A 24,979-nucleotide genomic window follows, 5' to 3' on the forward strand; every position below is an offset into this window, starting at 1 on the left:
TTATGTTTTGTTCAGACTGTTGCTCTGTTAACTGGTTCATGGTTATTACATGTTTTGTTTGACCACCTACTTGCGTGTCTGCTTCTGTTTGCTCGTGTTTGGAGATTGCTGTTCTCGGGAGCTTCAGAGCATAACAGGCTAATAGTGCACTGTTTGTAAAAATATTTCCATCTTGGGTTTTGAATTTGCTCAATTTCAATGACTGTCCCCTGGTTCCTGTATTACCAAACAGGGTGAATAGCAGTTCCTGATCTGCCTTCCCTATTCGATTCATTCATGTCTCCTATCTAAGGTAAACACTCCCCATCCTTTCAGTCTCTTTTCACATGAAAGCTTTTCTATGCCCTAAATCATTATCATCACCCATCTCCTTCCTCTGCTGCTGCTCAGTGATATGCCCAGTGATATGGGCATCTGGTGCAATGGAATAAAGGGTCACAATCTGGCTCTATTGGCGATTAGCACTGAACCCCTGGTGGAAGGGTGTGTGTGTTTAATGACATCTTGTAGGCAGTCCTATAAAGTGGACTAAAGCTAGGTCTACCCTGTGAGCTAGAAGTGTGATTCACAGCTCGCATACATATACTGGGCTCTAACGCTAACTCTCATTGAAATAGCACGAGTATAAATAGCAGTGTAGCCGCAGTCCCATGGGCGGCTACACTGATCAGCTTAGCTATACTGAGTACGAACTTGCCTAAAACCAGTAAGCATGTGCTTGGTAAGGCTAAGCCATATCTCCACTGCCACTGCCCATGCTACTGCAGCTACACTTTTATACACATGAGAGCTAGTGTGAGGATCTGCACATTGGAAATCACACTTCTAGGGGCATGGCTACTCTAGAAACTTCAAAGTGCTCCCGCGGCAGCGCTTTGAAGTGCGAGTGTGGTCGCGCGCGAGCGCTGGGGGAGAGGTCTCCCAGCGCCCCTGGTAATCCACCTCCCAGCGCTCGGAACCTGTCCACGCTAGCGCTTTAAAGCGCTCAGACTTGCTTCGCTCAGGGGGTGATTTTTCACACCCCTGAGCCAGCAAGTTAGAGCGCTATAAAATGTAAGTGTAGACAAGCCCTAGGTTGTAGTGTAGCCGTAGTTAAAGATCAGATTTTCAAATGCACCTGACTTAGGCTCCTCAGTCAGTTTTAAATTTTTTTACCCTAAATGATTTTATGTATTTATTAAAGGCCAGAGTAAGGCCCCCCAATCCTTACCCACTTTGAGTAGCATCCGGCTCTTGGGGGAAGGTACCACTCACCCTGAATAACAGAGACAGAGTGTGGCCCTAGCTGTAAATGAAATGCAGGCTTTTAAGGCCTTAAAAGCAGTTACTGCAGAAGTACAGCAACTGCCTCTTCTCAGAATTTGTACTAAGCATTGAATCTGTGCATTATGAAGGAAATGAAAGGTTTGCTTCATTCTTTTCAAAGGAGTTTTGATGTGTGCAGGAGTCGGCTGTGTTAGAAGAGCGTACATTATGTTCATCAAAGTGTTCATCAACAAATAGGCAATGTGAAAAATGTTCATTATTAGCACATATCATTGCTGCTACGACTCTTGAGAGGAGGAACCGTACTCAGCCATAAAAATCTGCTCCAGGCTGACAATTTGCATTCACTTCAGTTCAGCCCAGAAATGAATAAATTGCAGATTCTAAAAGAAATTAATTAGGCTGTTTTTAACAAAAGATGACCCCTCTCCCCCCAAAAGCAGCAACTTTGATCCAGATACTGTTTTGCCTTCCCCTAACTTAACTTAAAAGAAGGTTGCATTGAAAAATGTATAGCCTATTCACTGCTAACCAATGACTGAAGAACCTGATCTTGCAAACAAATTCACACATATTTAAGTGTGTAATCTCATTGACTTCCGTAGAGCTACTCACAAGCTTAAAGTTAAACAGATGTACATGTGTTTCCTGGATCATGGCAACAGTGAAGACATGCCTTAATGCATTAATAACCATTATTAGGGAGGAAAATACTAGGTTAACTCCAGAAAAAGTTTGAATCATTTTGAACAAAAGATGATGTTCTTTATTTGTTTACAAAACACATTTGAAAATGTCTTTTATAATCACTTTATATATACCAACCCAGTATCACACCAACCAAATGCATGTAACTGGAATTTATATAGCTAATGAATGTGTATCTTCCCTGCAAAAGTACAGGATGGGTTTGTGTTCACTTCTAAATAAAAATAATTGTCATTTGCATTGACATCCGTTCAAATTTACAATAGATTAATGCTATTAAAATGTAGAAGAAATTATTATATTCTGGTTTTTAGTTGTCTATTTTGAATACTAAAAAGTTAACTCCATTTCTAACTATTTTATAATCAATTGCATTTCTTGGAAGAAAAAGTATGGCTCATTTCAAATAAGATCTTGTAGAAATCAAGTGACATCCTGTGATAAGAAACTAGAACGACCGGTGCAGGAAATGAAATCAGATATTACAGTGGAGCAGTAATCATGACTGGAATACAGGTATTGAAGGGTATGTGCTGTTCAGGAAAGGCAGAAATAAAGGTAAAAGTGGTGGAGTAGCATTGTATTTTAATGATTAGGTAGACAGTAAAGAAATTAGAAGTGATGGAATAGATAAAATGGAATTTGTTTGGGTCAAAATCACTTTGGGGAAGAAAGGTAATATAGGGTCCACTGGGATAGTCCTTGGGGTCTACTACAGACTCTCAGGATCCAATCTGGATATGGATAGAGATGTCTCTAATATTTTTAGTGAAATAAATGCTACTGGGAATTGTGTGGTTATGGGAGACATTCATTTACTAGATACAGATTGGAGGACAAGTGCTACTAATAATGGTAGAGACCTTATGTTCCTGGAGGAGATAGCGGATAGATTTCTTCACCAAATAGTCACTAAACCAATAAGAGGTGATGCTATTTTAGATTTAATATTGATAAGTATCAAGGACCTCATAGAAGAACTGGTTGTAGAGGTCAACATTGGTTCAAGTGATCATGAGTTAATTCTATTTAAATTAAATGGAAGGATAAACGAAAACAAGTCTGCAACTAAGGTCCTTGATTTCAAAAGGGAAAACTTTCAACAATTAAGGAAATTCGTTAGGGAATGGACTGGGTTGAAGAACTCAAAAATCTGTATGTGGAAGAAGCTTGGAATTATTTTAAGTCAAAGTTGCAGAAACTATCTGAGGCCTGCATCCCAAGCAAGGGAAGGAATTCATAGGGAAGGGTTGCAGACCAAACTGAACAAGCATCTTGAAGAGAAAGCAGAAAGCCTATAAGCAATGGAAGAAGGAATGGATCAGCAAGGAAAGCTACCACTTGGAGGTCAGAAAGTATAGAGAAAAAGTGAGACCTGCAGAAAGCCAAGCAGACCTTGCAAAGGAAAGTAAAATCAGTAGTAAAAGGGTCTTTAGCCATATAAAGAAAAAGAAAACCAGGCAAGAAGAAATGGGACTGCTAAACACTGAGGATGGAGTGAAGATTAAAGATAATCTAGGTATGGCCCAACACCTAAGTGAATACTTTGCCTCAGTTTTTAATAAGAGTAATGAGGAGCTTCAGGACAGTAGCAGGGTGGCTAATGAGAATAAGAGTATGGAAGCATAAATTACCACATCCGAGGTGGAAACCAAACTCAAACAGCTTAATGGGACCAAATCGGGGAGCCTGGTTAATCTCCGTCTAATAATATTAAAGGAACTAGCACCAGAAATTGCAAGACCAATAGCAAGGATTTTAAATGAATCCATCAAATCGTGATTATACCATATGACTGGACACCTGCAAATATAGTACCTACATTTAAGAAAGGAAAAAAATGATCCAGGAAACTACAGGCCCATTAGTTTGACCTCAATTGCATACAAAGTCTTAGAAGAAATTTTGAAAAAGAGAGTAGTTAAATGGTAAATGATAATTGGGTTAAAATATAACATGGTTTTATTAAAGATAGATCATGCTAGACTGGGTGGGTAAGTTAATATCTTTTACCGGACCAACTTCTGTTACTGAGAGAGACGAGCTTTTGAGATTATACAGAGCTCTTCTGGTATTCCCAATATGGAGGAGGACTGGAATATCATACAGGAAAATTTGGACAACTTTGAAAACTGGAGTAATAGTGCAAAGTGCATGGTCATGAACTTAGGGACTAACCACAAGAATTTTTTGTATAAGCTGGGGATTTATCAGTAGGAAGAGACAGAGGAGGAGAAAAAGTTGGGTGTATTGGTCAGTCACAGCATGACTGTAAGCCACCAGTGTGATGCAGCTGTGAAAAAGGCTTCTGCAATCCTAGGATGCATCAAGTGAGGTATTGCCAGTAGAGATTGGGAAGTATTATTACCACAATACAAGGCACTGGCGAGACCTCCTCTGGAATACTATGTGCAGTTCTGGTCTCATATATTTAAGAAAGATGAATTCAAACTAGAACAGGTGCGGAGAAGGGCTACTAGGATGATCAGAGGACTGGAGAACCAGTCTTACAGGAGTAGACTTAAGGAGCTTGTCTTATTTAGCCTAACAAAACGAAAGACAGGGCAACAAAATGGCAGATGAAATGTAGTGTCGATAAATGCAAAGTAATGCATATTGGAAAACATAATCCTAACTATACATATACAATGATGGGGTCTAAATTAGCTGTTACCACTCAAGAAAGAGATCTTGGAGTCATTGTGGATAGTTCTCTGAAGTCATCCACTCAGTGTGCAGCGGCAGTCAAAAAAGTGAACAGAATGTTGGGAATCATCGAGACAGGGATAGATAATAAGACAGAAAATATCATATTGCCTCTATATAAATTCATGGTATGCCCACATCTTGAATACTGTGTGCAGATATGGTCGCCCCATCTCAAAAAAGAATGGAATTGGAAAAGATTCAGAAAAGGGCAACAAAAATTATTAGGGGTATAGAACGGCTTCCGTATGAGGAGAGATTAATAAGACGGGGACTTTTCAGCTTGGAAAAGAAGCGACAAAGGGAGGATATGATAGAGGTCTATAAAATCATGAGTGGTATAGAGAAAGTAAATAAGGAAGTGTTATTTACTCCTTCTCATAATACAGGAACAAGGGGCCACCAAATGAAATTAATAGGTAGCAGGTTTAAAACAAACACAAGAAAGTATTTTTTCATGCAACGCACTGTTAACCTCTGGAACTCCTTGGCAGAGGGTGTTGTGAAGGCCAATACTATAACGGGGTTCAAAAGGGAGCTAGATAGATTCATGGAAGATAGGTCCATCAATGGCTATTAGCCAGGGTAGGCAGGAATGGTGTCCCTTGCCTCTGTTTGCCAGACGCTGGGATTGGGTGACGGGGCATGGATCACTTGATGATAACCTGTCTGTTCATTCCCTATGGGGCACCTGCCACTGGCCACAGTCAGAGGACAGGATACTGGGCTTGATGGACCTTTGGTCTGACCCACTATGACCATTCTTATGTTCTTATGAAAGATGAGGGGAGATACAATTGCTCTCCATAAATACATCTGAGGGATAAATGCCAAGGAGGGAGAGGAGTTATTTAAGTTAAGGACCAGTATTGGCACAAGAACAAATGGCTATAAACCAGCCATCAATAAATGTAGTCTTGATATTAGATAAAAGTTTCTAACCGTCAGATGAGTGAAGTTCTGGAACAGCTATCTAAAGGGAGTAGTGGGGAAGAAAAATCTAACTTGTTTTAAGACTAAGCTTGATAAATTTCTGGAGGGGATGGTATGATGAGATTGCCTACAATGCCATAAGGCCTATCCACGACTGCTATTAGCAAATATCTCCAATGGACAGAGATGGGCCACTAGATGTGGAGGGCTCTACTCAAAAGTTACTACACAAAATTATTTCCCTGGTATCTGGCTTGTGGGTCTCACCCATATGCTCAGGGTCTTAACTGATCGCTATATTGGGGGTTGGGAAGGAATTTCCCCCCAGGTCAGACTGGCCGAGACCCTGGGTTTTTTCACCTTCCTCTGCGCCATGGGACATAGGTTTTAAAAAGAGAAAATGGTGGATTATCTAGAACTTGAAGCTTTTAAGTCAAGATTTGAGGACTTCATCTAGAGGTTTTGAGCCTATTACTGGAGTGGGTGGGTGACGGTTTGTGGCTGCGATGCACAGGAGGTCAGACTAGCTAATCGTGATGGTCCCTTTTGGCCTTACAGTCTGAGTCTGTGATGAGTATCTATTTATTGTATTACCTCAGCAATGGTACAAAGTTGAGTGTAAACCATAAAGGGTGGTTCTACTCTGAAAAAAGAGTATGTGCATTTGCATCTTCTTGCTCAGCGTATTTGGTCCCCGTGTCACTTCAGAGTCACATAATTCATTTTACAGATTAAAATAATCATTTACTAGTTTTTAACTCCTGTTTAGCTCTTCCTCGTCAATGAGCTGGATTCTTTACGGGCTCATAAGTGTCCACAAAATTGTTAATAGAATTCTTATCTTTATTTTTTGAAGAAGGATTCAGGGGCACTTGGACATTTTAGTTATTTTAGGAGTACCTTTCCATAAAGATGGCCTTAGGCGGGATGTGATCTGCCCAGATGGTATTTTTAACCTGTCATCATGCTATCTTCATTCAGCAATAGTCAATTACTAGGCAGTGGCTCAAAAAGTTTTGTAGTGTAGAAAAATTACAGCCTGATGGAGAGCTTTTGTGATGCAGAGAACACAGGGACAAACTCAAGGGCTGATCCAAAGCTCATTGAAATTAATGGACAGACTGCCCTCCCTTTGGAATAGGCTCTCAAGCACTAGAAATTAAAATGACTGGTTGGGAATCTGCTCAGGCTTGCAACATGCTAGCTGGGACTGTAAGAAGAGGGGGAGGCAGTGTGCCATGCCATCTGATTATTTTTTTCAGTACCCCTCTCTGGCAGCTTGGGTTCCTGTTCTTGCTTATGTCCCAGCATACCGTAAGAATGGGCATGGGTGAATGAGAATATTTCTTCTGACTTGTTTCAGAGTAGCAGCCGTGTTAGTCTGTATCTGCAAAAAGAAAAGGAGTACTTGTGGCACCTTAGAGACTAACAAATTTATTTGAGCATAAGCTTTCGTGAGCTACAGCTCACTTCATCGGATGCATGCAGTAGAAAATACAGTGGGGAGATTTTATATACACAGAGAACATGAAACAATGGGTGTTACCATACACACTGTAACAAGAGTGATCAGGTAAGGTGAGCTATTACCAGCAGTGGGGAGGGGGGAACTTTTTGTAGTGATAATCAAGGTTGGCCATTTCCAGCAGTTGACAAGAACGTGCGAGGAACAGTGGTGGTGGTGGTGGTGGGGATAAACATGGAGAAATAGTTTTACTTTGTGTAATGACACATCCACTCCCAGTCTTTATTCAAGCCTAAGTTAATTGTGTCCAGTTTGCAAATTAATTCCAGTTCAGCAGTTTCTCGTTGGAGTCTGTTTTTGAAGTTTTTGTTGCTGAAGAATTGCCACCTTTAGGTCTGTAATCGAGTGACTAAAGAGAGTGAAGTGTTCTCCAACTGGTTTTTGAATGTTATAATTCTTGACGTCTGATTTGTCCATTTATTCTTTTACGTAGAGACTGTCCAGTTTGACCAATGTACATGGCAGAGGGGCATTGCTGGCACACGATGGCATATATCACATTGGTAGATGTGCAGGTGAACGAGCCTCTGATAGTGTGGCTGATGTGATTAGGCCCTATGATAGTGTCCCCTGATTAGATATGTGGACACAGTTGACAACGGGCTTTGTTGCGAGGATAGGTTCCTGGGTTAGTGTTTTTGTTGTGTGGTTGCTGGTGAGTATTTGCTTCAGGTTTGGGGGCTGTCTGTAAGCAAGGACTGGCCTGTCTCCCAAGATCTGTGAGAGTGATGGGTCGTCCTTCAGGATAGGTTGCAGATCCTTGATGATGCGTTGGAGAGGTTTTAGTTGGGAGCTGAAGGTGACAACTGGTGGTGTTCTGTTATTTTCTTTGTTGGGCCTGTCCTGTAGTAGGTGACTTCTGGGTACTCTTCTTATGCTCAAATAAATTTTTTAGTCTCTAAGGTGCCACAAGTCCTCCTTTTCTTTTTTCTGACTTTGCTTCTTTTTCTCCCCTCCCACCCTTCCCATATGAAATGGCAGGTGGACTGAGTGGGAGCAGTGTGAAAATGAAGTGGAGAGAGTGTGTGACTCAGCAGTTGAGCTGGGAACTTCTGAGCAGAAAGTCAGCTAACTGGGCTCAAACACTGAGGTGCAAGATTCCCATTCAGTTCCCCCAGAGATTAGGATAGACCCTTATGGATAGGGCTGCACCAGAAAAAGTGGCTGTTTGTTTTTCTGCAGGCTTATTTACAGTAGAGAGGAGGAACACAAAATGGTTGGTTTGTTCTCGGAGTTTGTACAGAAACTCACAGAGCAAAGGAAGGATGTCCTGGTGGTTAAGGCACAGCCATGGGTCTCAGGAAATCTGGGTCCAGAACCTGGTCAAGACACTTGATCTCTATGCTTCAGTTTCCCATTTGTAAAACAGAAAATAATACTTCCGCTTATAGGTTGATCCCAGTTGAGAAGCCCAGGCACTGCCTTTACACTAAAACTAATTAGTATATTTTCTTAAATTCATGCTCTGTACAGAAGATGCTGTGATTTCAATATGTTAGTAATTACATAGTGCCTTGCATGATGAGGCCCTGACCCTACCTAGGGCCTCTGGTGCAATTAAAATATACAAATAAGTGGTAATAATACATTGATGTAGTACTAATGGACTGACAGCACTGTGACACCTATTCGAATCTTGCTCTCTGAAGTGCTGTCTACCGTGGATCTAAAATCCAGTTCCCTTTTGCTGCTCCCCACACACAAAGAGAGAAGAGTGACAGATTAAAGGAGTTGGCGGATGTGATTGCAGAGCCATTGGCCATTATCTTTGAAAACTCATGGCGATCGGGAGAAGTCCCGGACGATTGGAAAAAGGCTAATGTAGTGCCCATCTTTAAAAAAGAGAAGAAGGAGGATCCTGGGAACTACAGGCCAGTCAGTCTCACCTCAGGCCCTGGAAAAATCATGGAGTAGGTCCTCAAGGAATCAATTCTGAAGCACTTAGAGGAGAAGAAAGTGATCAGGAACAGTCAGCATGGATTCACCAAGGGCAAGTCATGCCTGACTAATCTAATTGCCTTCTATGACAAGATAACTGGCTCTGTGGATGAGGGGAAAGCGGTGGACATGTTGTTCCTTGACTTTAGCAAAGTTTTTGACATGGTCTCCCACAGTATTCTTGCCAGCAAGTTAAAGAAGTATGGGCTGGATGAATGGACTATAAGGTGGATAGAAAGTTGGCTAGATTGTCGGGCTCAACGGGTAGTGATCAATGGCTCCATGTCTAATTGGCAGCCGGTATCAAGTGGAGTGCCCCAAGGGTCGGTACCTCGGGCCGCTTTTGTTCAATATCTTCATAAATGATCTGGAGGATGGTGTGGATTGCACCCTCAGCAAGTTTGCAGATGACACTAAACTGGGAGGAGAGGTAGATATGCTGGAGGGTAGTGATAGGATACAGAGTGACCTAGGCAAATCGGAGGATTGGGCCAAAAGAAATCTGATGAGGTTCAACAAGGACAAGTGCAGAGTCCTGCACTTAGGACGGAAGAATCCCATGCACCGCTACAGACTAGGGACCGAATGGCTAGGCAGCAGTTCTGCAGAAAAGGACCTAGGGGTTATAGTGGACGAGAAGCTGGATATGAGTCAAGAGTGTGCCCTTGTTGCCAAGAAGGCCAATGGCATTTTGGGATGTATATGTAGGGGCATTGCCAGCAGATCGAGGGACGTGATCGTTCCCCTCTATTCAACATTGGTGAAGCCTCATCTGGAGTACTGTGTCCAGTTTTGGGCCCCACACTACAAGAAGGATGTGGAAAAATTGGAAAGAGTCCAGCGGAGGGCAACAAAAATGTTTAGGGGACTGGAACACATGACTTATGAGGAGAGGCTGAGGGAACTGGGATTGTTTAGTCTACAGAAGAGAAGAATGAGGGGTGATTTGATAGCTCCTTTCAACTACCTGAAAGGGGGTTCCAAAGAGGATGGATCTAGACCGTTTTCAGTGGTAGCTGATGACAGAACAAGGAGTAATGGTCTCAAGTTGCAGTGGGGGAGGTTTAGGTTGGATATTAGGAAAAACTTTTTCACTAGGAGGGTGGTGAAACACTGGAATGCATTACCTAGGGAGGTGGTGGAATCTCCTTCTTATACAGGTTGACTGTGTGTTATATGAAGAAGAACTTCCTTATGTTTGTTTTAAACCTGCTGCCTATTAATTTTATTGGGTGACCCCTGGTTCGTGTATTATGTGAAGTGGTAAATAACGCTTCCTTATTCACTTTCTCCACACCAGTCATTATTTTATAGACCTCTGTCATATCCCCCCTTACTCATCTCTTTTTTAAGGTGAACAGTCCCAGTCTTTTTATCTCTCCTCGTGTGTCAGCTGTTCCACCCCCCTAATCATTTGCATTGCCCTTCTCTACACTTCTTCCAGTTCTAATACAGTAGGACCTCAGAGTTACAAACACTAGAGTTATGAACTGCCCAGTCAACCACACTCCTTATTTGGAACCGGAAGTATACAATCAGGCAGCAGCAGACACACACACACACACACACAAAGCACAAATACAGTACAGTATGGTGTTAAAAGTAAACTACTAAAAAAATAAAGGGAAAGCAGCATTTTTCTTCTGCATAGTAGAGTTTCAAAGCTGTATTAAGTCAATTTTCAGTTGTAAACTTTTGAAAATACAACCATAGCATTTTGTTTAGAGTTACGAACATTTCAGAGTTACGAGCAACCTCCATTCCCGAGGTGTTCATAACTCTGAGGTTCTACTGAATATCTTTTTTGAGAGGAGGTGACCAGAACTGCATGCGATAATCAAAGTGTGGGCATACAGTGGATTTATAGAATGGCATTATGACACTTTGTCATATCATCTATCTCTTTCCTAATGGGTTCATAACATTCAGTTAGCTTTTTTGACTGCCGCTGCACATTGAGCAGATGTTTTCAGAGAACTATCCACAATGACTCCAAGATCTTTTTCTTGAGTGGTAACAGCTAATTTAGACCCCCATCATTTTGTAGGTATAGTTTGGATTATGTTTTCCAATGTGCATTAATTTGCATTTATCAACATTGAATTTCATCTTCTATTTTATAGCCCAGTCACCCAGTTTTGTGAGATCCCTTTGTAACTCTTTGCAGTCACCTTTGGACTTAACTATCTGGAGTAATTTACTATTGTCTGCAAATTTCTCTCCCTCACTGTTTCCCCACTTTTCCAGATAATTTATGACTATGTGGAACAGTACTGGTCCCAGTACAGGTCCTTGGGGGACCCTGCTATTTCCCTCTCTCCCCATGAAAACTGAGAGGTTTCAGAGTAGCAGCCGTGTTAGTCTGTATTCGCAAAAAGAAAAGGAGTACTTGTGGCACCTCAGAGACTAACAAATTTATTTGAGCATAAGCTTTCATGAGCTACAGCTTACTTCATCGGATGTTTATTCCTACCCTTTGTTTCCTACCTTTTAACCAGTTACTGATCCATGAGAGGACTTTCCCTCTTATCACATGACTGCCTCCTTTGTTTAAACCCTTTTGGTGAGGGACCTTGTCAAAAGCTTTCTGAAAATCCAGGTACACTATATTCACCAGATCACCCTTGTCCACATGTTTTTGACCCCCTCAAATAATTCTAATAGATTGGTGAGGCATGATTTCCCTTTACAAAAGCCATGTTTGCTCTTCCCCAACATATTGTGTTCATCTATGTGTCTGATAATTCTGTTCTTTATTATAGTTTCAGCCGATTTGCCTGGTACTGAAGTTAGGCTTACTGGCCTGTAATTGCCAAAATTGCTTCTGGAGCCTTTTAAAAAATAGGTCTTATATTAGGTATCTGCCAGCTATCTAGTACAGTGGGTAGATTTAAGTGATAGGTTATATGCCACAGTTAGTAGTTCTGCAATTTCATATTTGAGTTCTTTCAGAACTCTTGGGTGAACACCATCTGGTCCTGGTGACTTATTACTGTTTAATTTATCAGTTTGTTCCAAAACCTACTTTATTGACATCTCAATCTGGGACAGTTGCACAGATTTGTCACCTAACAAGAATGGCTCAGATGTAGGAATCCCCCTCACTTTCTCTGTCGTGAAAACCCAGGCAAAGAATTCATTTAGCTTCTCCACAATGGCCTTGTCTTCCTTGAGTGCTCCTTTAGCACCTGTCATCTCGTGGCCCCACTGATTGTTTGGCATTCTTCCTGCTTCTGATGTACTTCAAAAAATGTGCTGTTAGTTTTTGTGTCTTTTGCTAGTTTCTCTTCAAATTCTTTTGTGGCCTGTCTAATACTTTTACACTTGGCTTGCCAGAGTTTGTGCTCCTTTCTATTTTCCTCAGTAAGGATTTGACTTCTAATTTTGAAAAGAAGTCTTTTTGTCTCTAACTGCCTCTTTTACTCTGTTGTTTAGTCATGGTGGTATTTTTTGGTGCTCTTACTGTTTTGTTATGGTGTGTGTTTTTTTAAATTTGGAGTATACATTTAGTTTGAGCCTCAGTTATGGTGTCTCCATGAAGTTTGCTGGCATTTCACTCTTGTGACTGTTCCTTTTAATTTCTATTTAACTAGCCTCCTCATTTTTGGGTAGGTCCCCTTTTTGAAGTTAAATGATACTTTAGTGCAGGGATCGGCAACCTTTGGCACCCGGCCCAAAAGGGAAATCCCCTGGCGGGCCGGGACAGTTTGTTTATCTACAGCGTCCGCAGGTTCAATCGATCGCAGCTCCCACATCCCTTGCCCCACACTGCTTCACGCAGCCCCCATTGGCCTGGAGCGGTGAACCGCGGTCAGTGGGAGCTGCGATCAGCCGAACCTGCGGACGCTGCAGGTAAACAAACTGGCCTGGCCTGCCAGCGGATTTCCCTGATGGGCCATGTGCCAAAGGTTGCCAATCCCTGCTGCAGTGGGTTTCTTTGATATTTCCCCTTACAAGGATGTTAAAGTTAATTACATTATGGTCGCTATTACCAAGCGGTTCAGCTATATTCACCTCTTGGACTAGATCCTGTGCACCACTTAGTACAAAGTCAAGAATTGACTCTCCTTTTGTGGGTTCCAGGACTAGTTGCTCCACGAAGCAGCCATTAGGGAGAAGAGGGAAAGATGGAACAGAGCAGAAGGAGAAAGGGAGAACTTAACTAGATGTGTGAAAGAGGGCAAGAGACAAAATAAAACAAGAAGAAAATGAGGGCGGGAACATGCCACCAGCAGATGCTCTCACTATTTTCAAATCTAAACTTCTTCCTTAATCTCTTAACCACATCTTCAAAAAAGCATACCTTTTTGGGCCAGCTTATTCCGCCCTGTGGCTCATCTGCCATATTCCACCCCAGAGATGGTTGCATTTCACTGGGGGGGGGGGGATTGATTGATTCCTACAGTATAGGCAGCTAGAGCAATATGTCCACACTTGTCTCGTGGCTGCACTTGCACATTTCCCATTGAAAGCCCATAGTTAACTTAATAAACTCATTTGGGCTCCTGTAGAATGAAAGGCTGTAAGAGTTCCTTATTATCATTTCATTTTTCATGTGGTTTTTGATCTGCTGTTAAATGGCTTCAGGTTGTTCTGCAACTTCCCTCTACTTGAAAGGACTCTCAGTTCATTTTGATTCTGGCTTTTGTTTTTCTTGACGTTTTCTTTCTTTGCTAGTCATTAGAGATGATCTCAGACAGCAGCCTCAAATTCTAGCACCACTAAACTTGAAAGATAGATTAGACCTCATCTTTGTGCCTATCCTTATTCACTGATAATTCCCACTTCCCTACATTACAATTTCTACATCTCCCCAGAGATCACTTGCCATCCCCACAACTGAACCTCTTCCACAGCCTGCATACTGTGCTGAGGACAATCACCTACTAAGGTAAGTTTGGATGAAGCTAAGTCTGGGTCACTTAGCTTCATCCAAACTGCCACTTCTGGGGTAGCTTAATAGCAAGGAAGACAGTTTTAAGGATGAGCACAGGTATCTCTGGGTTGTCATCTACCACACCAGCATCTGGCCAAGCATTTGAAGTCTTTCATTTTTGGAGCTAAAAAGGGATTTTTGTTTTTTGTTTGTTTGTTTTTCCCTTCCAGAAGGGAGGAGGGGATGAGATAGATATTGCTCCAACAATAGACTGAAGAAAAGTAAGTGGGCACTTTCTATCTATAGGTGAATTTATGTAAGATCCTATATTCAGGGTTCCAGTGTGTCACACAATTCCACAGCTGCAGAATTGTGTTCTAAGTCTGAACTTTAATTTAAAAAGATAAAATCTTTCTAACCCTTTCTGATGACATAGATAGCATGGAAAAGGGAACCAAGTCTAAGCAGATCATGTGATATCTTCCTGTGTTTGCAGAGAGCCTGAAGCAATGGTCCTGAAAGCTATAAACTTCCCCATTCCTCTCAATTAGGGTGTTAATCCTGAAACCCTAAAGGTGGTAGATTAAATCCCAACATTGTTAGTTATTTCAGCACTGATCATTTTAGCAGGAACATCTAGCTAATATGCATATGCTGCCATCCCAAGCAGATTCACTGAGTATTGAAAGTCTCAATTGTACCCTACACAACTATCAAAACTTCTAGTTTCCTTCCACCCTCCAACTTTTATGAGGCATTAGGTGTTTTCAGTGTAAAAATGAGCAGAATATTGAAAACTGAAAATGTGAGGACAGTGTCAAATAAACGGAATTTAGTGTCAAAACAAATATGACAGGGGATTGAGCACCTCTGAAAATCAACTCTCTGGTATACATATTGATTCCTTTTGGGGGAACTTTCTTTTTGTCTGCAACTGAGCCAGTAATCAAAGCCTGTTCCAGCCTCTTGTTTAGAATAATTATCATTGTCCTATTTTATTTCTTCTTTAAACCCCCTTCCCCACCTTTATTTTAGGCTCCAACTGAAGCAAAGTGTTGTAGTTAACATTATAAATTGCGTGAAGGAGTCTTGAGGGAATTCCATTGGCTTTCAGTTAAATATCAAACTGGCTTAAGAATTGCTTTGATGACTTACAGCATAAAGTGATGCACAAATTGGGACGTATGGATTTATCCAAGTTGTTTCCAGTGTTTGAACCGAGCTGTCTGATCTTCTGAAGTGGGTCTCTTGGTAGTTTCACATGACAGGCTTACTGAACAAGTGCTTTTGGTTGCTGTGTATGCTAAAATCGGGACTTGCTCCAGAGAGGATTTAAAATGTTGAGTCGAGTTCATTTAAGTCAGAGTAAATCCTCCCCTCCCGCCCTAAGTTTTACATTTGGGAGGCTCATTTACTCTATTTACTGTGTCACTCTGTCGTCTGACACAGATGCTTTTCAGAACCCTTGTCTGTTTCTCCTGGCCAACATTTTATCCAGCTCCTTGAAGGAGACACCCATGTCAGACTGCTCTGAAGACAGCAGATCTGACCGCAGATCTTCTCTGAAGACAGCAGATCAGAAAGATGCAGTGTGCTCTGGTGAAGCGGAATGGAAGCAGCCAATGCCGGATTGTGGCCTGTAGCGTAGAAAAGACTTGGAAAAAGCTGGAGAAGCCAGAGGTCAGATATCAGCATCAAGGCCACAGTAGAGGTTAGACAGTGCTGCCACTCTTCTCAGTGTTACCTATTAGATCTTGAAACAATGAGCAAGGAGCACAAAGAGCCATGAGAAGAAATGAGTTTCTTGGACAAATCAGACCCATGTATAAACAGCAACAACAGGGCATATCTTGCTTAATGGCCGGCCCACTGGGCATAGGACCAGTATAAGGACATTTAATTTAGCTATCTTGAGCTGTGAGATAGTGATTCACCAGTCAAATTCCACGGGAGACAGGAATGAACTCATTTGCTATGCAAAAAGCTCTCTGTGACACATGAATATGACAGCTTCTGATGCCCCATCCCAAGAAGACCACAATTTTCCCACACCCATTACAGACTGGGGAGAGATTCAAGGTGGCAAGGTTGGTCACTGGCTTACAGGTTAGTTATCCCATTTCCATTCTTCCTCACCTCACTGCATTTGAGGTAAGAGAGAACAACGCAATCTCTAGTTAGTGTCCTTCTAATGCTCCTAGATCCATTCCTAGCACTGATTATTTGCCTCGTTTACCTTTCTCTGTCTGGCTCAGGCTGCTCTTCCATTATGGAAAAATCCTTGCAGTTGCCAACACCTGACAGACATCTGTGTGCTTATTGAACTGAACCTTATCCCCAGGCATCGCCCCTTGTTACTTGAAGACTTGAAAGGGGTTTCATTAGATTTCAATAGGGATAGTGCCAGTGGCTATCACCTGCATACGGAATTAAGATGCATATGTCCATAAGTGACTGATAGACCACTACAAATAGTGTAAATGTACTGAGTATTCTCTGTTTTATCACAGATTTACCAAGTAAATTGCTGGAGCTCAGTGACCGTGATTTCAACAGGTGGCTGAATTTTGACATCAGAAGATGTAGGCGTCTTGTGTGGGTCTAGGATGTTTATCTAAAACATCAGTAATGTTCCTGGCATTAAAATACTGCCAATATGTTCATATTCAGAATGCTTCCTATTATTGGCCATCTCCCTATAGGGCAAATTTTCATTCCCCCCCCCCGAAAGCAGGATAAGTGGCTTGTGTACAGCGTGGGAAGGGCATGAAATCTTTCCATTGACAAACGGGAGTCAAGGCATAATGCAGCCAAGCTGCCACTGCCACTTCAGAGCAGTAGTAGCAGACATGGCCCATTACTCATTTCCTGTGCTGAGGTTTCAGCAAGTAGATCCATTTAGTTCATGGATCCCCCGTACCTCTTGCTCTCCCCCAAATGTCCTTCCTTCAGCACTGTCACAGAGTGAGCCTCCATGGTATGAAGCATGAATTGGAGTTCCCCCTGCTTGATTTCTCTGGTCTTCTTGGTCTTTCTTTGGCTGCTTTTCAGGCCTTCCAGCTCACGGAAGGGGAAGCAAGGTTTTCTTCTATGTGCTTAGGTCTTAAGGGGAATTTAAACCCAGTCTGCCACTCGGTCCCAGGACACAAGCCCTGATATACACACTGTCTTTATGTTGCTTTATAAGTGCTGTTTTTATTAGGGGTTTGTATGTTGCATAAATACAATATACCATTGATCTGAGAAGTATCACAGTCTCAGAAACTGGTTTAGGTTTTTGGATTTTACTGATTAAAAATCCCTTTGTAGGATTCCCCAGATATAAAATTCCCATATGTACAATATATTGGATATGAGTAAATGCGTAATGATTGTGTAAGTGTTCACATTTTTATTGGTATAGTACATTTTATTCCATCATTAGAAACACTGTTGTTAGTTTTTTTTTCAGGGGTAGGGATCTTTATTCCCAAAATAAATGGTAAAATCTGACTATAAATGGGGCTGTAGTAATGTCTTGAGCATTAGCATCCATCCACTGGGGAGGGCACAAGGTTCCTGATGAAATGGAAACTAAAGCATGTGTGGCTCGGGAGGGTTTGTATTTCTTCCACAGAAACCACTAATGTAAAAGATGAATGTCAGGCCCTGGGAGTTCCCTGCTGATTTGTACACACTAATATAAGCCCCACACTGTAAGTCTGAAACACTTATCCTCTGAATCATGGCACATATGTTAGTTGCTCCGAGGCATCGTTATCTCACTCATCATTACTATAGCTGTCCTTTAGCATGCAGTCAGGGTTTTAGTACTCTAGAGATTCAGAACACTATATATATATATTTCTCTTTCTCCTATCTATCTATCTATCTATCGATCTATCTATTTATGCGCTCAGAGAGTGCGCTACAAATACAGGGGGAGCAATAACGAAATCCTCTGGGTATATGGCTTTAGGGCATAAACTGACCACTTGATTGGTGAGGTGAAGAAGAAACGTCTCCTATTGGCAGAGGATCCGTTATGGAGTTTCTTGCTGCTTCCTCTGAAAACATCTTTAAGCATCTGGAAGCCACTTTCAGAAGCAGGATAATGGACTAGGTGAACCACTGGTCTGATCCAGACTGGCAATCCTTTATTTGTAAACTGCAGGGATAGTAGGTTAGATTGTGGCACTAGATGATGCTTTGTCTATTTTGATATTTCAAGTTGCCTTATAAGCATAGGACTTGTATGCCTCCACCCCAAACCCCGCTTTGCCTCCTGCATTTATAATGGTGTTAAATATGTAAAAAAGTGTTTTTAATTTATAAGGGGGTTGCTATGTGAAAGGGGCCACCAGTACAAAAGTTTGAGCATCACTGCTTATAATGGGATTAGACTGTGACTCAAAAATGATTTTTTTGCCAGAGGACTTTGGCAGCAAGCCAAGTCTTATGGTGTCTGAACCTCAATCTGTGTGAACCAGGAAACCAGGAGGATTGTGGACTGCCGCCCAAAACAGCCAAACAAAAATAATAGGTTTTGGTGGAATATCTTTTACTAACATTGCACACAAAAAACTATGTCAAAAGAACCATCAGGTTTCAAAGTCCAGCAAAGTAGTGAGGGAATGCCACAGTTAGGTTGACTGTGCACCCTTAACCATCCCTTTTGTATTCGTGCGTTGTAATAGTCTTGTCCAACATCACATAGGTAGTCTGTGGCAGAGCCAGGAATAAAACCCAGGTTTCCCAAGTCTCAGTCCAGTGCCTTAACCCCGACATCCTTTCTCTCTTTGCAGCTCTGTCTCATTCACTGCTCTTTCTGCTCACTGAATGAGGCCGGGGTCCTCTAGAGGAGGGGTTCTCAACCGTTTTCTTTCCGAGGCCCCCTCAACATGCTATAAAAACTCCACGCCCCACCTGTGCCACAACAACTGGTTTTGGGTATATTAAAGCCGGGGCAGAGTTACGGGTATCAAACAGAGCAGTTGCCTGGGCCCCACACCACAGGCGGCCCCCACAAAGCAACATTATCCAGGCTTCGACTTCAACCCCGAGTGATGGGGTTCAGGGCCCTGTGCTTCAGACCCATGCGGTAGGGCTTTGGCTTTCCGCCCTGGACCCCAGTGAATCTACTGCTAGCCCCCCCTGAAGCCTGTTTGTGTCCCCCCAGGGGGCCCCGGGCCCCTGATTGAAAACCACTGCTCTAGAACAAATGGAATGAGACCATGTAATTAAAGACTGTCGTCACCTGGTCAACACACAGATTAGCACTGGGTTAATTAAAGGTGTGTTTTAAAATGGATATAGTTAAATCAGCACAAAAGCTTGCATGGACGCTTACACTGGTTTATATAGGTTTATCTGCATTTGGTACACTTTTTCAAAATTGATTTTAATTAGAGTGGTGTAACTTCTTTGCATAGAAAAGGCTGACCTTAATTCTGGAATTTCCTAACATCTGACTTCTTGACTTTGAAGTCATAATGTTATTTTAACATACATTTTGTATGTAATTTCCTAGGTTTTTATATAGAAAACTGGAAAATAAAAATATCCGTTCTCTCGTACCATATTGTCTCCCTACATAAGTTATCAGCAGGGTTTGAATCTAGGACTTTTAGGTGAAATCAATGGGAGTTTTATTAATGTGAGAAATACAAGGCTGTCACTTTCAGATGTGGAGCACCCCTTGCCAGGTGCTGAGCACTCTTAGCTCGAAGTGAAGTCAGTGAGTCGTTAAGTGTGCTAAGAATCTGATAGGAAATTGTCAGCACCTCCCTAACTCCTACTGATTTCAATGGGAGTTACATGCCTAAAAACCTCTGATCTGGGTTCATCTCTTGTTCTCTCAAACAGGCACCATAAGATCCGCACTGTCCTTCACTTGAATAGGAGAAGAACAGCCAGATAAGGGAGAATAAGAAGCTTGTGGCTCTGTCCTCCACACAGTATTCTCTTTTAGAAGGGAGATAACATGCTTCTATAAAGTCTTATCTTCTGTGTTTAAGGTCAGATCCTCAACTGATGTAGATCCACTGTTCTATTTACTTTAGTGGAGCTGTGGCCAATGGACACCAGCTGAGGATCTGTCCCAAAGTTTGCAGTTTTTGGATCTTTAGAAAAATAAATGATGAATGATGATGCATCCTGAAGGAATCTTAGCTTAGCAAACCACAATGATTGCCCTTTTGTGGCCATTATCCTATGCTGGTGTGCTTGGCTTAGGATTTGTTGCCATGGCTATGGTCTTGGTCACAGGGCAATCTTTGGGCTTGATTCTCTACTAATGTACACCAGTATAAATTAGGAGTAATTTCATTGACGTTAGTGGGCCTGATTTCTTGCTGCTTCACAGCCTGTGAACTCAGTTACACCTATACAAAGTGGGGATAAAAAGCTACTACGCTGTGGTTAGACAGTCAGCTGGTGTAAATTGGCATAGCTCCATTGACGCCAATGGCACTGCACCAATAGTAATCAGCTATCAGAGCAAAATCAGACCAGTCTGTTTATTACTTTTGCTACACCTAGAGGTTGCTACCAAGATCAAGGTCTGTGTTGTGCTAGGAACTGTACAAATATATAGTAACAAACTGTGTCTGTCTTGACATCTTGCAGTCTAAATAGACAGGACTGGCAATGGGGTAAGAGGGGAAACAGGCAGAGAGAGATTAAATGATTTACCCAGCATCATACAGCAGGTGAGTGGCCAGAGCTGGGAACCAAACCCAGGGCTCCTTAGAAAAAAAAATGAAGAAGAAAAGAAAGATGCAGCAATGTAAATGAGAATTTATTAACAACAAAGCCCCAGGTTCCGTTACTACAGAAATAAAAGAAAAATAATTTATCCACCCACGCTTACTTTTTCTGACGAAGGTAAGTGAATACTGCTGTACTAATAGAGTGTGACGCTTGAATCTCGAGCTGCACTTACGGATGCAGAACTGAGAGGTAACCAACATCTTTACAAAAAAAATATTCCTCAAAGCCTCCATGACGGCTGCAGAGTTACACTGCTTTTCATTCCCTGCACATGTAATTTGCATTTGAAGGTCTCTCCAAGCCAACAGTAATGGAGTCAATTGATGAAGCTGATGGACAGCAAGGACAGCAAAGAGGGAAGGAACAATCCCAGAAAGCCTCACCGAGAACTCTGCAGCATGGCTGGGCTGCCTGGTGGAACGGATTAACGACAGGAGGCGGTGTATATTTGTTCGCCCTCTTGCAGATATTGGTAAGGCACTAGCATACTTTATAACTAGCTCAACATGAAACCCTGATTTTTAAAACTGTTCTTGTTGTTAGAGATTTCAGTCGTGTATTGTCGTGTAATTCCCAGCTGGTGTCAACTGGCATAGCTGCGTTGAAGTCAGTGCTACACTCATCTTTACTACAATTACTATGCATCACAGGCCACCCTCGCAACCTTAACTCTGCCCCTCTGCATATGCCAGCCTTCCGTCGCCCCCTTTAACCACCCTTCTGCAAACAGCCCTTTGCCAGACTGCCTTCTCCCAACACAGCCAACTGCTATACCAAACATCCATAATGTTGGGGAAGAATAATCTGGTTAAGTGTGCGAACGGGGTGGGGTGGGGATAGAGTTAAGATTGTGGTGCATGGTATGTGATATGGTAATGGTAAGGTTTGTGCTTCTGTGTGGAGGAGTAAAGGGTATGTACATGTAGGTGGCTTAACTCTTCATTTTCTTGTTTTGGTTGGTGCCAGCCATGTTGTGAGTAGCAATCCTAACTGCTTGAAATGAATTTTTTGTGTGTATTAACATATATATGTGTATATATCTATATGTATATCTGTCTTGATATAGCAAAAGCTTTATACATTTATAAGAGTTGTGTTACTGTGCATTTTATGCATTCTAATAGCCTGCCATTAAGAATTCAAGAATAAAATGCTCTCTCTCTTTATTCTCTTAGCCAGATTTTTGCTGGTGTAAATCAGCGTCACTCTGATGAGCTCAAGGGAGCTACACTGGTTTACACCAGCTGAGCATCAGGCTCGCTGTCTTTTTATTCTGGTTAAGCAGCAGCATAGAAAATACCTGACTTCTTAAAGTGAAAATGATGATCAACATAAAATCAATGAGAACTAAATTAGTTAATTATGCAGTCTTGAAATGAAAATGAATGTTTGTCTAATGAGGAATGCTTATTATGTATTATCTGATTGATTGCACAGCTTTTCTGCATGATGTTATGGTACAGCGGTTTTGGGACAATCCCAACAGCTCAGAATGCCTTTGACCTGCTGTCCTACTTGCTAACACCATTTGAACAGTTCATCTCAGATCCAGGAGAGGTAAGTTTGCTTGTTTCTCTCTATTGAAGTGCAGGGCTAAGGTCAATAGCCTTGAGTAATCATTTTGGTATCTTCTTGGATTAAATGTATAAAAATATGTACTGTATTAAAACATGGTGATTGCTGTGCTGTGTATCTGCTCTGGAATGGAGAAGAACTTTCTCCGGAAACAAACGTCTATTGAATTAGTCTTTAAAAATCCAAGGCCAGATCTTTTTGGCTCTGCTATTAAATCAGAATGAAGACCTTTGCACCTGCTTCACAGAGAAGTAAAAGATTACATAGGGAGCAAGGCAGGGGAAAATCAAGCCCATAAGGTTTACTTCACCATAAGGGAAGGGCTAGAACTCAATTTATGAAGGCAAATAAAATATCTTAGATTCTGCAGTAGCTGATGGAGGCTCACAAGACTCACCAGAACAGTTTACCAACTCAATTCCAGCCCTCGTTTAGAAACATAGCGGGCCAGAATCTGGCCTCGGTTACACCCATGCGTCCCCACTGGAGAAGATGAATGTAAGCTATGTAATTTCATTAGAAATGTGTTTTAAATCATTAGCCTCATGATAAATAAAAGTAATTCTCCTGGTTATTTTTTTAGAGCATTTTAGGCTGTGTTTACATTAGAAAAATTTGCATTGGCAAAACTATATCTATGAAACCTCCCCAGTGCAAACTCCTAGTGTGTGACACCACTCTAATGCGGGATTTACACCAGTGTGACTTAATCTGGTGAGTTACCAGTATAATTACATTGGTGTAAATGTCTCTAATGTAGACAGAGCCTTAGGGTGTGTCTACACTGCAGTCAGAGATGTGATTGCAGCATGGGCTGGTATACTTGCACTAACTTTAGCTAGCATAGCTAAAGCACAGGCTAACAATGAGAGTATGTACCCAGGGTCCCTAGCGTGCTTGTACAGCCCATGCTGAAGTCCATGCCAATGCATCTTTGCTGATATATTTAGCCATGCTAGCTATACCAAAGCTAGCACAGGCATGTCAACTTGTGCTACAGTCACACAGCCAATTGCCATATAGTCACCTCCGTATGGGGCTACAATGATCAGCACCTTTGAAAATCAGGCAAAAATATTTACCATGTGGGTGTTCAGAGTCATGGTGCATAACTTTTCTAGTAGTAGCTGTGCAATGCATATAGGAGATCTGACTGCTTATATCAGGTGCTTAAAGTACAGTGGAGACTGCTTTCGGTGTTCCCTGAACAGTGTTTGTGAACTTGGATATTACCTGGCCTTTCGTTTGTTATAGACAAGTGCTTTTTATATGACTTTTTCTCAGTTGGATTCATTGTGCATAATCAAAACTCCTCCTGCAGCAGGAGGCACTTAAATTATCTGCATGTTATTTGCAGTGTAATTTGTCAATCACAAATTAATTGTTCAGCCCAGAAATGTCCTGACTTACATGACTTTAAGTAAAAGTAAACATAAAGCAGGTTGAGTATGGAGGAGTGTGATTCTCAGAATGCAGCACAATGAGACGACAAGTCTGAAAGTACATTCACCTGCAAAAAAGCCCAGCCCACCTCTCCAATTTTTGAATAGAAACATTTGGTAGACATACCTGGTCTGTTAAATATGTGTACATAGAGATTTCACTCCGTTTAATAAAATCACTAGAAATGACATAGGTAGTGTAATGATGCTTACTCTGTAATATGGTAACATCCTGTTACATAGAAAGATCTGATTACTATATTCCCATATAATGTCTCTCTAACAAAAGCTAACTATTGCAGTGGTTGTTTTGTTTCTGGTATTTACATGGCAAGAATTTGTAAACCTATTAAAACTTCCTAAATAAATAGTTTAAAAAATACTACAAGTTTGCATGCGCACAGATGTTCATGCATATCATTGGTTATTATTTATTACAACACCATTCCCTTGCAAAAGAAAGCTTTAAAACAGTAAAGAGGAAACAATCTGCTAACGTTCAGGAAAGTGACTCTTCAGCATGGATCTCTTTAGCTGTACTTAATGAGCCAATTCTGTAAAAGCCTGGCTTTATTGAAGTCAGTGGGAGTTCTGCCACTTGCTTCAGCAGGGCCAGGATTTCATCTCTGATCTTTTTGCACTTCTGTACTGGGCCAAATCCTGCAGTCCTTATTCAAGCAAAACTCCTGTAGAAGTTAGTGGGAGTTTGGGATTTTGTTCCCATTATTGACTATCATATTGAGTGAAAGTCACCCCTGTGCAGAGGGCCAGCATGAGCCTATGCACTACTTACTGCCAACTTAAGACCTGCAGATAGCACATCGTGCATAGGCATGGATTTGGCTCATGGGGCTGTAAATAGACATAGCATTTTACATAACATGTAAAAAAACCCAAGGTTTCTGGATCATAGAGTTTATGCTAAAGAAACATGGCATTATAAAAAAAACTTGGGAAATGAATACCAGGAACAATAAGTAGAGTTTCTCACATGTTCCCTTATGTCCTATCCCTTAATCGCTCTGTGAGTTGTTGTCATTTCTGTTGTTTCACAGGACCTGACCAGAGTTGGAAGCATTGCGATGTTATATTTCCTGCTGTCCTTAGTTTCGATAGGATTGTTACTCATAGGAACTCTGGTAAGCGACCGTATTAGAAATCCAATGTTCTTATTGAACAGTGCTAAATGGATTCACACCCTCTTGCAGTGTGTTCTTACAGGGTGTCTCATTTACTCTGAGTTGTTTGATTTCAAAATAA

General features: G+C 41.6%; 1 protein-coding gene across 1 annotated transcript in view; it reads left to right on the top strand.

Moving 5' to 3' along the window:
- PTPN5 (protein tyrosine phosphatase non-receptor type 5) overlaps window positions 1-24,979 on the top strand; it is a 140,525-nt gene that overhangs the window by 64,729 nt on the left and 50,817 nt on the right. The window contains exons 3-5 of the mRNA XM_043549511.1: window positions 20,993-21,174; window positions 22,140-22,259; window positions 24,775-24,858. Coding sequence (XP_043405446.1) covers window positions 20,993-21,174; window positions 22,140-22,259; window positions 24,775-24,858 — 386 coding nt within the window. The remainder of the gene's footprint in view (window positions 1-20,992; window positions 21,175-22,139; window positions 22,260-24,774; window positions 24,859-24,979) is intronic.

The sequence above is a fragment of the Chelonia mydas genome, chromosome 6, assembly GCF_015237465.2.
Source record: "Chelonia mydas isolate rCheMyd1 chromosome 6, rCheMyd1.pri.v2, whole genome shotgun sequence".
Lineage (NCBI taxonomy): Eukaryota > Metazoa > Chordata > Testudines > Cheloniidae > Chelonia > Chelonia mydas.